Consider the following 15,672-nt stretch of genomic DNA (forward strand, 5'->3'; position numbering starts at 1 on the left):
CAAATATTTGTAATAGCTGAATAAATAGCTGAATTTGTGTGTCCTGAAGTGACAATTTGAAGAAGTAATCTTGGTCCAAGAGATTGATCACATAACCCTGTTTGTGTTTCAGATCTGAAGTCATCCAGGCCCAGGAAACTACGGTGTTTTCATATCATAGTTATTTACCTCGTCCTGCAGACAGTCCTTAATGCTTTTCTTCTTTATAAAGGTACAGCTGCATACCATCTCATTTCACAGCTATAAAGAAATCAAGATCAATCCATTTTTTTCTTTAAAAAAAATACATTAATGAGTAGCACTTTAAAATAATGTCACACTATTGAGCATTATTAAGGTATCAGAAAGTGTTTAATCCACCATCACATTTTATTCTCCCTAGTATGTAATTCATGCATACAGATATAAATGTTTAGAGGAGGAGGAGTAGGAGGAGTAGTATTAGAACTGATGGTGCATTGCAAGGCAGCCCCTGTCGCTGTAGAATGAAATACCTTATGAGCAAAGACAGACATAAACTACATTATTTAAAAGTTCAGTGATGCTACCATATCAACAAACACCATGGTGACAATGTTCAATTTAGTTTAATTTATACAGCAACAAATCGCAACAACAGTTGTCTCAAAGCACTCGATACTGTAGACCCTACAAACACTTCCAGCACAGTTACTCCTGACACAAAATCTCCTTTTTCTATCTGCACACTACAAAACAACAGATAGAAACACACAGATACTAATCTGCCATCACTTCAATGCACACAAAATCCAAACATTAGAATCAATTTTATTATTCAAATCATTTTTCATTCTCGATCCCTGCTCCATCTCTCTGGACAGCAGACATCTAAATACTTTGTTAATCAGTTATTTAGACTTTATAAATGACACAATGACCATGTTATAAATAAATAATTATAAATAAGCATCTTAATCAAGAATTTTTATATTTGTATTTAATGAGGAGTAATGGTTTATAAGTGATGAAGCACTTACTAATACCTTAGTAAAGCAGGTTAGTAAGGTTAGGGTGACATTATTATGATAATTAACATACATGGGAAGAAAGTATAGTGAAACATATTTGTTCATTTTCTCTTGGTTACAGTTTTCACACTGGAGGCTTCACTGGCTCGCCCCAGATCAGAGGGGCAAACGTCCAATGATGTTTCTCATGGTTATGAAAGCTTCCAAACTCTCATACAAAACAACAGTCAAGAAACCAAGAACCTGAGACACCACCTATGGACGCTGGAGAGCCAGGTACTCTTCTCGTGTACATATAATGTGACACGGGGGCAATGACACAATGGATATTGAAGTTTGTAGGATTGACCCATGGCTGACTTGATCTTTCCTGTGTTGCTCTGGTAGAGCGGATCAATCGCTGCCCCATGTTCTTGGGCAATATGTTGATCCCTAAATTGCCGTTGATGTACTCACTGGCATGTGAGCGTGTGAATGTGACACAAAGAGTTTGGGCATACATAAAGGTGCAATGGGAATGTGTATTATTTGGTGAATGAGACTTACAGAGGGAAGCGTTTTAGGTGCTGAGCTTATGTAGAAAGGTACTATTTAAGAAGCAGTCCATCACTGAATATACAGCGCATCCGGAAAGTATTTCAAAATGGCCTGTATGGCAGTTTGTCCAGACAGAAGCCAAAATTATGCATGATGATGGGCAGCCGTGCCCCTCTCCACACGCCTGTCTCACACACACAGCGAGCCAACGACAAGAATCATAGTCATAACAACTCTATAACAGAGCTTATCTATGTGCTTTGCTTATAGTGAGTCATCTTTATTCTTAATCAAAGATATAAATCAAAGTATAAGTCTGATTAATATGTTAGCCGAGACATGAGCTGAGTAATGAAAATTATTCAGATGTCTGGATTTTGTGTGCATAGACATGATCCAGCTGTAGCCTCGTGGATGAGTATCTGTGTGTGGCTGCAGAGATGTGAAAGATAAGATAATGTGCTGCCAGCCCAAAATTATGTTCTGAAAGATTCTGGAAAAGAGAAATGGTACTAAGGGTTGAACAGAGAACCATAAGTCAGATGTGATTTTAATGACAGTTTAATTATGCTTAATACTGATGAGAATATAACCAATACAATGAATGAGAAAATATAATGATGTCATGATTCAAGAAACAACATTTCTTTTGAATCACGTATGTGGAAAAGCCACATAGATAGATGGTAAGATATGGCTGGACATCAGGTGATAAGTTGTTTGTTCCTTTCTCTTCTCTGAGATGAGCGGTTCAAAAGCTTAGATTATATTTATATTATAATACAGCTCGGTAATAAAGGGGTAACAGTAGGGTAACAAGGGGGAAACAAGAGGGTAATAATGTAGTATTTCTAAGTTTTAATATCCAAAGTAATAACCATGTAATATCCAAGTAATATCGAGGTAGCAACAATGGTTACAGTTGAGTGTTATTACCCTGAAATTTATGTAATAGGATAATAAGAAACCCAAAAATTGGGTGTAATAATGTGGAAATAGAGCTAGGTAATAAAGCATTAATAGTAGGGTAGCAAGGACAAAATAAGAGTGTAATAATGTGGTAATTTCTAAGTTATTACCACTGAATTACCAGTGGTAGTTTCTATATAAAAAGCAGGAAACAAAATGCCAAACCGCCTGTTTCCATTTAATAACACATTAATAACCTGTTAAAGCTAACTTAAAGAAGTGTGGTTATTACCTGGAAATATCTCAGGTAGTTTCCATGTAATAAGAAGGAAACAGATGCAAAACCACTTGTTTCTATCTAATAACACATTTATAACTATGTAATAACCTTTTAAAGCACACTTAAAGAATCGTAATGACGACCTGGAAACACCTGTGGCGGTTTCTGTGTAATAAGCAGGAATTTAACACTATGGTCATGATACCTGATTAAAAAAAGCACCAGGAAGTCTGTAATGAACTGGAAACACTTAAACACAAAATGTTAAGAATTAAGTTTAAAACAATAACACATATGAATACATACGTGTTATTCTCTGCACTGGAGTGTAGAGGACCCTCCATCATGGCAAAATTTATACATGGATGACAACACATAATATGGTCAATATAGTTAAGGTGGGAAAGAAAGTGGAGCACATTTTTAAAACTGTGATCAGTCGTGGCAAATCATCAAACATCTGCTGACATCTTGGTGAATTGAGTTGTGTAAATCCACAAAGAGCAGTAAACCTAAAAGCAGCAGTAGCCCAGATCAGCTTATCACAGCTTGTACATCAAGAAAATCTACTGGTCCCACAGATGTATTCTAGGAATTCTTGTGAGTTGTGATTCGTTTCTCCACACTGAGCCATTCCAGCTGTCTTTAGGGTTCCCCCATCTGTTGAATCCCACAACGTAGGCAACAGAAAATAGGAATACAGGAAAATAAAAAATACCTCTATCTACTAATATTTTAATATTGCCTTAACATTGCACAAGGCTTAGTCAGCTTTACACAAAAACATCCTCCAAAAAGATGCTTTTTACTTTCTTGCATTTACACACTACAGGTGTACTTTCTGTGTAGCTGGCCTGTACCACTACACTTTGTGTCTTACACTTCTGTCTTTGGAACGTTTGCCCCCCATTCCTTCTTTCACAGTCTGTCTTTGCAGGTGATTGATGGATGGTGTGCTCATCAAAATAAAGCTAACATTAATCTCAGTGTTATTCCACATTACCTGGACTATATCAATATTCAGATCATACAGAGATTAGTTAAAATATAATATGTGGATGTGCAACCATAGTTTTCCCCAATCTGGAGCTGAGTACTGATTTGTATTTCTTTAGGTTTGGATGAATGCATTTGTAAATAAGTGTACTCCAATCGCTTTGTGTTTGTGCATGAATTGAACACAAATTCAACAACAATACGTGTCAGCCTTTTAAAATCCCTGAGCACTAATCTGAGCAGGAGTACCTTATACACAAAACGTATTCATCTATAATAATTCCTTTAAAAAAGTGTTTCCATGTTTTTACACTTTAACATCACAGTCACATATTTTACCAGATTAAAGGCCTGTGTGGCGAGGAAGGTCAGCTGGACAAACTGAAGACCGACCTGAGCCTGCTCAACACCACCACCCATAACCTGGAAGGCAAACTAACAGTCATCAGCTTGAAGCCAGGTCTGTGCATGTGTTTATGTACACAACAACAGGGTAAAGCAACAACTATCACAAAGAGCATTTTCTGATTTCAAGCTTTAGATCCACATCATTGTTGTTTAGACAACACTGAGGTTATTGTACTCTGCCCTACAAGTTTTAGAAATGTGGTGTTTAACCAAGAATTTACTTTAGATTGCACTACGTAGCTAAGACTGTGAGGAATTTAATGAGGAATTTCTAACCAAGATTTATCCTTTAGCATGCACATTAAACAAATATGTAGGGTTGCCTTCATTTGTTTGGTAAAATTAGAAACATCTGGTCTCAGAGTGATGCCACACAGCTAGTGCTTCTATTGTGATAGATAATTATCACTGTAAAAGCTCCTGAAAAGCCTTCAGTTGATCCTGAATGCTACAGCAAGAGTATTAACTGGAACTAGAAAGAGAGACAATATTTCTCTCTTTAATTTGGACTTGAATTTAAAGTCTTCATCTTCACATGCAAAATGAATAACGAGGCCACGCCATAAGAATTTATAGTAACTTTCTAAAAGTAGAATAGAAGGCAGAGCCTTCAGCTATCAGACCCCTGTATTATGGACCAGCTGCCAGTTTGGATGAGTGAGACAGACACTCTCTGGGCTGTGAGGTCTCTCGCTCGCCTCATCCTCCACCTGCGGCTGGTGAGGTCACCCTGCACAACCAGGAGGAGGCACGGAGGAGCCCCGGGCCCCAGACATCCATATGCCCTCCAAAGCATTAGAGCCCCAGGAGGACCAGAGCAGGGGCAATGGTAGCCCCTACCCAGAGATGAGCCCTGGAGCGGGGGCTCACCCAGCAACCACAGTGCAGAAGTCCAACGGGGTCGTGGTGACAAGCCTCCATGCTCCGCTGACAGCTGGCTGTGCCAGAGCAGACTGAGGTCCAGGCCCAGCGAACCGAGACCCAAGGGCCCCCCACACTCCAGCAGGGGCCCGACAGAGTCAGGGGGGCCAGGTCCTGCCAAGCAGCCGCTGAAAGTGAACCAGTACACAACTGAATACTCAGCCTCTGACATCCAGAACCATCAATGCTCTGCCAGGTGGGGACACCAGCTACTGGCAGGGACTGTGGCGTGGAGAAATAAGCCCCCACACCTGGGGGAGCCTGAGATGTTCTAAAAAAGTTGGATGCTAAGACCTAACCTGACACGTAGACATAGGAAAACAGGCACACACAGACACAAGCATACATGCCCATCCTCATGCACACATATAAACACTCTCACACTTGCCCAACATGGAGACACTCAGAGATGAATGCAGTACACACACACTCACACTCCCCATACACACATTATACTCCTAAGTCCAGACACCAATGCCTCCAGAGGGGCAATCCACTCACAGACCCATAAAATGGGGTAGAGACAACCACACAGCCCTGGTCCATGCAGCAGCAGAGCAGCCCACCAGCCCTGGCTGGAACGCCAGTCCCAGACCCCATGCCTCCCTCTACCAGCTCATATGTGGTGTTGATGCTGGCCTATAGAGCATTTATAGTACACTTTGCAAAGGAGGAATGAAAAAATAGGATGAATGTTTCCTAAGTTGCAAAGCTTTGACAACAGAACAAGCTTGAAACTAATCAATGTGACTGATTGTCCCGGAACAACAGTAATAATGCCGGAACAATACCTCAGGTGTAATCAGATGCATCATAACACATAGTGTAATAAAATACTAGCAATGTATTTACGTATGTGTTCTCAGGACCCCCAGGTCCTCCAGGCACCAATGGACATCCAGGTAACCGAGGAGAAAAAGGCAGCAAAGGTGAGGTCAAAGTTACAGAAGCTGTAATTGATGTATTTATATTAACAATGTGACATAAATCTGCCAATGTGAAATGTCATATTCAGTAAGTTTAAAGCAGCAGCCAAGGCCAAATGGAACGAGCTGATGACAGAATCATTCAGAAAAGCAGCGTCACATCTGTATTTATTTTTACAGTGTTTAGTCTAAAACCTGCTTTGGTAAAGAACAAGAAAAGTTTCAACTGTAAAAACTTCATTCATTAGAAGATGCTGTGGGGTCGTGTGGAGCAGAATACATTAGCTTTCAGCTGCTGCTCTGGCAATGATCCCAGCATTGATGACGCATCATCTCCTGTCAGATGGATGATGAGACCTGGTTGATGAATGAGCTGCAGCCGTTATTTCACATAGCTTCACAATGTAGTGCACTGACATTTCCTGCATGAAATCTCTATCAGGGCTGGACTTTTACTCACACTGACAAATTAACCAGCTCTAATGCATATATTTCCCAATAGATAAAACTCTGCGTGCCCTCAAGCTCTCTCCTAAAAAAAGTCTTTGATCAAACTTATATTTTATGATAATTACATTTAGTTGGTTTTTTGTGGTTATTTGTTGGTTGATTTGTCTGTGAAACACTCGGCTCTAGACAAGGACACTAAGGACAGATTGTTGATTCACTAACATCTTCATTTTCCCGAGTCCTCACATAATAATTCTCAGTTAATCATCAATTTAATTCATTTTTTTTTCTTAATTCATTGCCGTTATCTCAGTGCATTTCATTATGTAAAGACTGTAGAATATTAGAGAAAGATAAAAGATGAAGAAACAGTTTGCATCGGTGTACAGAGAGAAGATGAAGCCTTGTCAGGCAGCTGCTGTGACCAGTTGTGGGGTTAAAGCGTCAATATGTTTCTTTTTTACTGCACTGAAAATTTTAATTAGTGAATCTTATTAAGGATGATTAAAAAGGATGTAAAGTGAGTGCTGTAAAAAGAAGTGTTTTAAGTGTAGTGCACTTATACCCAAGATTTACCTGTTATTGAAGTGCTTCAGAGGTCCACAGAGATGAATGAAAAACAAGTTCCGTCACCTAAAATAGTCACGTTCTGTGCGGTGACAAAGTATTTGACAGCTCCCTGATTTCTTAGCTTTTTGTATTTCTGTTGCACTCACTTGTTTCCGATGTTTCAAATCATCACATCATTTTAGACAAAGAAAACCTGAGTGAACAGGAAATGCAGGTTTTAAATTGCAATTTCATTTATTGGGAAAAAAGATATCTAAACCTACCGGGACCTATATCAAAATGTAATTGTCTCCTGAAAAGATTACCTGGTTATGAGTTAGCAGCAAGAACTCCAATCAATCATTTGTCATAATCTTTCACATCATGGTGGAAGAATTCTGGTGCACTCTATTGTTTTAATTCAGCAGCATTTGAAGGTTTTTAAGTATGAACAGCCTGTTTATGGTCATGCCAAAGCACCTCAATTATATTTAAGTCTGCACTGGGCCAGTCCATCACCTTCATTTTGTTGTTTTTGTGAAAAATGTCTAACATGATTTGCTGTCCTAAAACCTTAGGAATAGTTTTGTAACCATTTCCTGGCTGATAGATGTCAGTTTGTTTAGATTGTGGCGCGATGTATTAGCCTACATCACTTCTTAAAATGTGGTTAAGTACATGTAACACTGGCTTTAAAAAGATTCTTTTTTTAAATTTTGTTTTTGCTACTGGAAACTTTGGACAGGTCTTTATCTATTTTTCCACTAAATTCAGATTTAAAGTCCAATTAAAGATCATGTATATTATAATTATATATTCGATATAATTACGTTGGCAAAGAAAAAACATTACTTTGACTCATTGGCCCCCCAGGCAAATGCCCAGTATGCCAGTCCAGCCCTGTGCTCATATATTGGTTTCTATTACTTTTACATCTTGATGAAATCTTCCCCCGTGTTCATATTAAACAAATATGTAAGACTGCTTTCTTCCATTTGTGCAACATCTCTAAAATTAGAAATATCCTGTCTCAGAGTGACGCTGAAAAACTAGTTCATGCATTTATTACTTCCAGGCTGGACTACTGTAATTCATTATTATCAGGAAGTCCTAAACACTCCCTGAAAAGCCTTCAGCTAATCCAAAATGCTGCAGCAAGAGTCCTGACAGGGACTAGAAAGAGAGAGCAGATTTCTCCTGTTTTGGCTTCCTGTTAAATCCAGAATTGAATTCAAAATCCTGCTCCTCACATACAAGGTCTTAAATAATCAGGCCCCATCTTATCTTAATGACCTTGTAGTACCATATCACCCTATTAGAGCACTTCGCTCTCGCTCTGCAGGCCTACTTGTTGTTCCTAGAGTATTTAAAAGTAGAATGGGAGGCAGAGCCTTCAGTTTTCAGGCCCCTCTTCTGTGGAACCAGCTTCCAGTTTGGATTCAGGAGACAGACACTATCTCTACTTTCAAGATTAGCCTTCAAACTTTCCTTTTTGCTAAAGCATATAGTTAGGGCTGGACCAGGTGACCCTGAATCCTCCCTTAGTTATGCTGCAATAGATGTAGGCTGCCGGGGGATTCCCATGATGCATTGAGTTTTTCCTTTCCAGTCACCTTTCTCACTCACTATGTGTTAACAGACCTCTCTGCATTGAATCATATCTGTTATTAACCTCTGTCTCTCTTCCACAGCAGGTCTTTATCCTGTCTTCCTTCTCTCACCCCAACCGGTCACAGCAGATGGCCCCGCCCCTCCCTGAGCCAGGTTCTTCTGGAGGTTTCTTCCTGTTAAAAGGGAGTTTTTCCTTCCCACTGTCGCCAAAGTGCTTGCTCATAGGGGGTCATATGATTGTTGGGTTTTTCTCTGTATCTATGAAGCGCCTTGAGGCGACTTTTGTTGTGATTTGGCGCTATATAAATAAAATTGAATTGAATTTCTGAGATTGGTCAAATCTGGAGAAAGAAAGTTGTGATAATAACATACAAAGTACATCGTTACTGACATTTTGGCCCCATTAGCTGATGTGCTTTTGTGGATCTCAATCAGGCACCCCTGTGTCAGGAAGGTCTGGAACCTGCTCTCTGTTTAAAAGGCCAGAGTCTCTGATCCTACACTCAAGAAAAAAAAAACAACCTTTGAATGAACATAAAAAAATGATCATGCAATGAATTTCCACGTGATTCAATTGCTTTATTTTAGCAAGGAGACCACAGACAACCATTCACACCTATGGACCATTTAGCATCATTACCCTAACCCTACTAACTGCATGTACCTAAAGGGCCACAAACGCAGGGACAACATGCAAACATGCACAGAAAGCCCAATTGGTGGATTCGAACTCTTGCTCTGAGGCAACAGTGCTACTCACCAACCTGTCACTCCATACTGTAGAAAAAGTAGGAGAGCTATGATTTCAAGGCTTGAATTTTATTTACATTTTTGTCCTTGACAGGTTAAGCCACAGTAAACAGCAATAGCATGCACGTGCTGTGTGTTTACTTGCCTCTAATAACCCCAGTGACTTTCCTGTGGTTTGAAATCTCTTGTGATCAAGCGCTAACAGCTTCGCAGTCCTCCAGATGTCGATCATGCATCCTCTGAAGATTTGGTTGCCAGGTTGGCCTCTGACTAAGCCTGAAAAACTACCGAGGATCTGTTCATTTTTAATATGACATCTGAGTGATTTGATGTCAATAATAAACAGGCTTTTACCTTTACAGTTTCACAAGGTGAAAAATAGAATGTCCACAACTCAGCTAATGCTGATTTTGAGAGGAGAGAGGTTGAGGAGAGAAGGGGCAGAATTCAGGCTGAAGAAAAGTATTTCTGTTCTGTGTTGATGTAATCCAGCCAAGTCCTTGGAAGTTGTCTTTCTGCAGAAATCAATGGAAATCCAAAACCTCTTGATTTTGTAATCTAACATGGCAAAAATGCTTAGCTTCTACGGCACAAGTTTCTTCCGTAATACAGTCAACAAAAATAGAAATAGACGTTAAATTTAAGTATTTGAAAGATTATTAAGTCATTAACTTTGGCAGTTCATGGATTTTGCAAACTATCATCATATGTTGTGGAAACAACTTGATTATTTAGGAAATAGAGTTTTCTACTTTTACGTTGATATAAAATGTGCCAAAATTAGAAAATGAAATTACTTTTTTAGGGAACAAGTTTGTATTTTTATTTTTCAAAAAACTGAATTTTATTATATTTTTTTATAGAATAGCTTATAGCATATTGGTATGTAAATATAATAAATAATATAGAAAAACAACACTAAAAATAGTTCACAATAGAAAGAATTAATAAGATATTCCAACTAATCACAACTTCTACAACAACAATACAAGTCCTGTGTAGAAATGCAATGTTCTTTACATTTTCACTTTCTTTTTTATAATCAAAATTTTATGCATTTTATAAAAATATGATGTAAAATATGAGTAAAAGTCGGTAATAAAATTGGTTTGTCTTGTGGTCATCTTCTAACTGCACTGGCCGTGTGTGCTTTTTTCTGCATGCTTGCATCATCAGATATTATAATCCATCACATACCGGTATGTTTCTTTCCAGGAGACCATGGAGATAACGGCCTTCCAGGACCAAAGGGTGAAAGAGGAGACAAAGGAGAACAAGGAGAGCCAGGTACTGGAAAATGGTAGAGTTTAATATGCCTATACAGTCCACCCTGTGGCAGCTATAGTAAGAGCTGCTCACATTCTCTGAAATCTTATCAAAGTTGCTTCAGTGCATCCTTTACAACCAGCTTCTGTACTGGGGAGACTGGAGATATCATCTCACAGATCAAAGCACGACCCCAGTGCAACATTCAGTACTGTTGGCGACAATATTTTAGCACCTTGGGAATGAGAATGGGTGCCGGGGCAGACCAGACACCAGACACTCCCACCCAAGGAGTAGGAACGGATGCAGGAGCAGGCTGGGTCATGGCTGCCCTTACCTTGGAGTGGCATAAGCAATGATCTGGCACCCGCTGTCCCTACCTGAGAACCAGGTACTGGAGCGGAAACCAGCAGGGCCCTAACTGATTTGAGACCAGGAAACGCGATTGGCTGAGCCCCAGCCTCCCAAACCTGAGGCACTGGTATGGGTGCAGGGGTAAGCAGGAGCCCAGCTGCCCTCGGAGCAGGAGCTGGTGCCAGCTGGGTCCTAGCCAGTGTCCCCCGAGAAACTGGTACAGCTGCAGGGAATGGGGGGACCTTGGCCACCCTAGGAGCAGGTGTGGGTGCACAACCCATCTCTGCCTGAACTGACTGACTTACACCAATGATCGTTTCAGGCTGTGCTGCTTCATAAACCCTTTCTGAATGAGAAGCATGAGAATTCATCTTTGAGCACAAAAACAGTCTCAGAGAATGCAGGTCATGAATAAATGAATAGTCTGAGGGAGTCTTTCAAAAAGTAGTTTCATATACAGTACATAATCCTCATGCACAGTCTTGTATTTAGCCAGTTCAGAAGCACAAATGTATGTTTGAGCTTCTGGAAAAAAAGAGCCGTTTATTGTGGCTGATAATGAACAAGAACAAAACAGAGAAACAAAATTAAACGAAGAGCCAACCTTAAAAAAACTAAATACAAAATACCTGAAACACATGGAAAGAATGAGAGGACATGGAGACACGAGGGAGGACAGAAGATTTACAGACTGAGGGAGAGACAATAAATACGCTGAGGGATGACGAGGGGAAGTGGAAACAGCTGGAGTGAACAAGATGTGATGAGACAGGGGAAGCAAAACTTAGCACACTGAACACAGGACGAGAGAATGAACAGGAAACACTGAGACTTAAGACATACAGCTGGATACAGCAATGGAGATAAACAAGCAGGGTGTCATGCGGCGGCTGTGTGAGGGCAAGAGAGGACCCAAAATGCACGGCTCTAGACACACGGGGATGAACTCAAAGGCAGGTCTTTATTAACAGGAACATAAGAAGTCATACAAAAAATATACTGGGAGCAACTAAAGCTGAGGCGCTGGGAAGACACGGTAAATGCACACAAGCTAGAGGGACGACGCAACACGGAACAAAGGAACACTTTGACATAAATACACAGAAGGTAATGAGGGAAGTGGGAACACACGGGGAACGCAGCTGAGGACAATTACTCGTGACAGAGCGGGGAGGACACGAACCTGAAAATACTGACACCAAGATGTGGACCTTGAACACAACACAGTACACAGAGATGGGCACAGAGAGAGAGGCAGAGAACAAGGATGAATACACGAGGGGATGAGGAGAACACAGAACACAAAGGACGGGAACATGGTACCAGAACAAACACCACAATAACAGCATGGACAAAGGGGGATCCAAATACCAAACCAAACAATCCAATGAACATAAGGAACAAAATACAAAACCACAGGAAAACTAAGAACACTGGGTCAAAATGACCCAGGACCATGACACAGGGAGGCAAACGATGAGACACAAGGAGAGCAACAGCATGTCTACACACACACAAAGTCTAGACATTAGAATTATTTTTATTACTCAAACTGCATATCTCATTCAGCATGTTAATTAGACATATTCAATTCAATACTTTATTGTCCCACAAGGGGAAGCAATAAGAATAAACAAAACAATGATAAAAAGCCACAAGACAGTTATTTGCCATTAAGGAGACGGGTTGCAGTTGGGATAAAAGGAACCTGGTGATAGGTTTGTAGCTTGAACCCATCCGCTGGAACGTTGAAGACAATATAATTACAGTGCAAAGCAAGACACAAGTAGGCAAAGTTCTTCATGTTACTCGTGCACGGGAGAAAACCGGACAGAGCGCCGTTCCTTCGCTTGACCCCAGTTGCTCTCGTCCGTTCTCCCGTACCACTGTTCTTTTATTGAGGTTACAGGAATATGCATAGGTTCATTAACATATGACGTCTACATGCACACAAAGAGTACCTTGCCTGTGTATGTGTGTGTGTGTGTGTGTGTGTGTGTGTGTGTTACTGCTGATCAAAGGGTCCTATACGCACAAAGGCACACTGCTGATCAAAGGGTCCTATACGCACAAAGGCACACAACAAACATCCTTGGTCAGGAAGAGAGTAACCCTAGATGGTTCACCCTAGATAACACGATGAGGAAGTCCAACAGTTCATTTATAAACAAAGAGCACTTAGACTAAAACAGACATACGTGTGTTTGCTATACCATAAATCAATAAGAAAAGATAAACCCTCTCCTAGGGGGTATGTGATTTATAGCAGGACACTCGTGTAGAGGAATGTACACAGAGTTAATACAGACCTCTTTTAGGATGAGACATCCTTTCAATCTACCAATGATTATATACTTCTAAGCATATATAAGTAAATGTTTCTAAGCATAAATGACAATCAACAATACAAAATCTAACATTCCCCCCTTATTGACGTTTATGCTTGAAAAGTTCCCAGTTATGAATACCTCATGTCTGACAGTTTTAATGCAAACATTCTTATATTCTGCATATGTCAAATCACCCCAAATTACTGCAAATGTATTAGCGGCTATCCCATTCATCGATCTCATTTCATAGCAAACTGCATCCTACAAGCAAACAGAGAAATTGTTAATTTAACAGTGAAAATAAGAAAGTAACATTTTCAAAAACATCTCAGCTTGGTGATGCTTCCTCCGGGTGTGCAAATCACATGCCTCTCTGCAGAGTGGTCTGAGTTCTGCAGGGCGTCACAAATGTCTCTTCCAGTTGTTTCCATCACTGTCCATAGGACCAGAGTCCAAATGTATGTAGAATTCAAACATACCAGTTGGTTTTGTTGTTCGTCAACATGGTTCTCAGCTATCTCCAAGGCTGCAGACCTCTCAGCACTCTAGTTTTATGGCCTCCCATCACCTCACTTCAGGCCTTCGTCCTGTGAGGGGGATATTTATGACTCCGCCATTGTCCACGCTCTGCAGAAAAACCTCTCTGTGGAAAGGGTGCTGGGTTCCGTCATCTTACTGCTGTTATGATCCTAGCAGCCTTCAGAGTGTCATCGTATGCACAGTACAGTGGCACAGCATTAGGTGATGTTCATAGGAAACTACTGTCATCACCACCATAGCTTCTGGTTCCTGTGCTTTCACAGAATCATGATGTCATCCTTAGACTCCCTCTGCGCTGTCGATGGAGCTTGGCACGCTCCCCTCATCCCTCGAGTTTTCCTGTCCCAACGCTGCTGAAGATTTAAGGCAGAGCACGTCGTACACCTTAGTTGTCTTCCTCAGCGTCAATATTGAATCTTTCATTTTATTTAAAATCTTGCTGTGGGAAGTCTCCTCTTGATCTCCTGGAAGCTCAGTAGCACAGCTCTCTGTGTGATGTCTGCTGTGCTGAAGATGATCTCTGATCCTCCTCAAGCCTCTCTCCTGGCCTCAGCTCCCATCTTGTGGATGATCCTCTCAGGCACTCCTTCTCATCACGCATAGTCCTGATTTTGGGCCTGCTGGACCTGTCTCTCTTAGGTGAGAGTTGTCATGTGTCCATCTCCTCTGCCTTCCTCCTGGTTCAGCTGTTTCCAGCACCAGCTGGGGTCCTATAAGGATGAGCGTCGTAGTCAAGGTAACCAAGAGGGTCCTGGTCGCACACAGGTCCGTCACGCCTCGCACTTGGTTGCCCTAGAGTTGATCAGAGGCTGGAGGTTGAAGTGCGAGCTTACCCTACGGGGGCTCAATCAGCACTCCCCCCTCACCACTGAAACAACCAAGTGTGAGATTTCTCTATTGTGCTGTCTTGAGGGTGCTGGGGTTTCCTGGGACATCGACCTCTTTGCAGTGGCTCTGATAAATCCAGGAGGGTCTCTCCGCTATTTTGCAGGCAGTTTCATGGTCCTTGCTGTGGCTCCAAGGTCTGATCTCATGATGGGCCCCAACCAGCTTGACCTTTGACCTCAACCACTGTCTGGACTATGCCTGGAATGTTTCTCGCTTCTCACTGCTGCACCTGTATTTCAGAAAGACTTCTATTTGGAGAGCATGTCAACAATCATTAAACCACATTCTTTAGTTCAGTGAACTTCACTTATAGGCCATCAAAGCCTCATCTGAACATGGATGCACCACTTGCATAGGTTTAATACTTGTAAATAAATGGCTAATCACACAAATCACTGCAACAATAATAGTAAACATTGTTTAATGTTAATTCTGGACTCCACCTCTTGACGCATGGACACACCCATCCAAACCTGGATCCCAGTCTTAAAAACTGGCTCCACCAGGAGCCTGCATACACATCATGGCCTGGAAAACAAGATCTGGAAATAAAATCAAACTTCACACTTGTAACCAATTGTATCATAAAAGTAGTAAAGCATTCAACAACAGCAAGACAAGTGTCATGCATAGGTTTTCTCAAATCAGTAAACTACAATTATTCCCCTAATTTGCCTCAGACATGGATCATCCCACGTGCTCAGTTAAGATTAATGTAATCAGTGACTCCTCTTAAGCAAGGTCACTCCACTTATATATTACTATGGGCTCAAAGTGACCAGCTAAGAGCCCATATTCAACTTTTCCATAAACACCGTAATCTCTTATTTGTTTTTACTCATGTCACTTGTCCGCTTCAGCTGAATCTACTACAGCATTCTCAGAGAAACAAACATTAGCAATACACATTGACTGTGGTCAGACGGAGGTCAGACACAGGTCAACAGGTTCCAGAGGTGCCATAAAAA

The 15,672-nt window shown here is 40.9% G+C and overlaps 1 protein-coding gene across 1 annotated transcript in view; it reads left to right on the top strand.

Annotated features, from left to right (window-relative positions):
* marco (macrophage receptor with collagenous structure) overlaps positions 1–10,613 on the top strand; it is a gene marked incomplete at its 3' end in the record, with an annotated part of 14,541 nt that extends 3,928 nt beyond the window's left edge. Inside the window, 5 exon segments of the mRNA XM_005943397.2 lie at positions 113–211; positions 1,111–1,265; positions 4,054–4,171; positions 5,907–5,969; positions 10,542–10,613. Coding sequence (XP_005943459.2) covers positions 113–211; positions 1,111–1,265; positions 4,054–4,171; positions 5,907–5,969; positions 10,542–10,613 — 507 coding nt within the window.
* Between the last annotated feature and the right edge of the window lie 5,059 nt (positions 10,614–15,672).

Source organism: Haplochromis burtoni, unplaced genomic scaffold, assembly GCF_018398535.1.
Source record: "Haplochromis burtoni strain Fernald_Lab_line unplaced genomic scaffold, NCSU_Asbu1 Contig_372, whole genome shotgun sequence".
Taxonomy (NCBI): Eukaryota; Metazoa; Chordata; class Actinopteri; order Cichliformes; family Cichlidae; genus Haplochromis; species Haplochromis burtoni.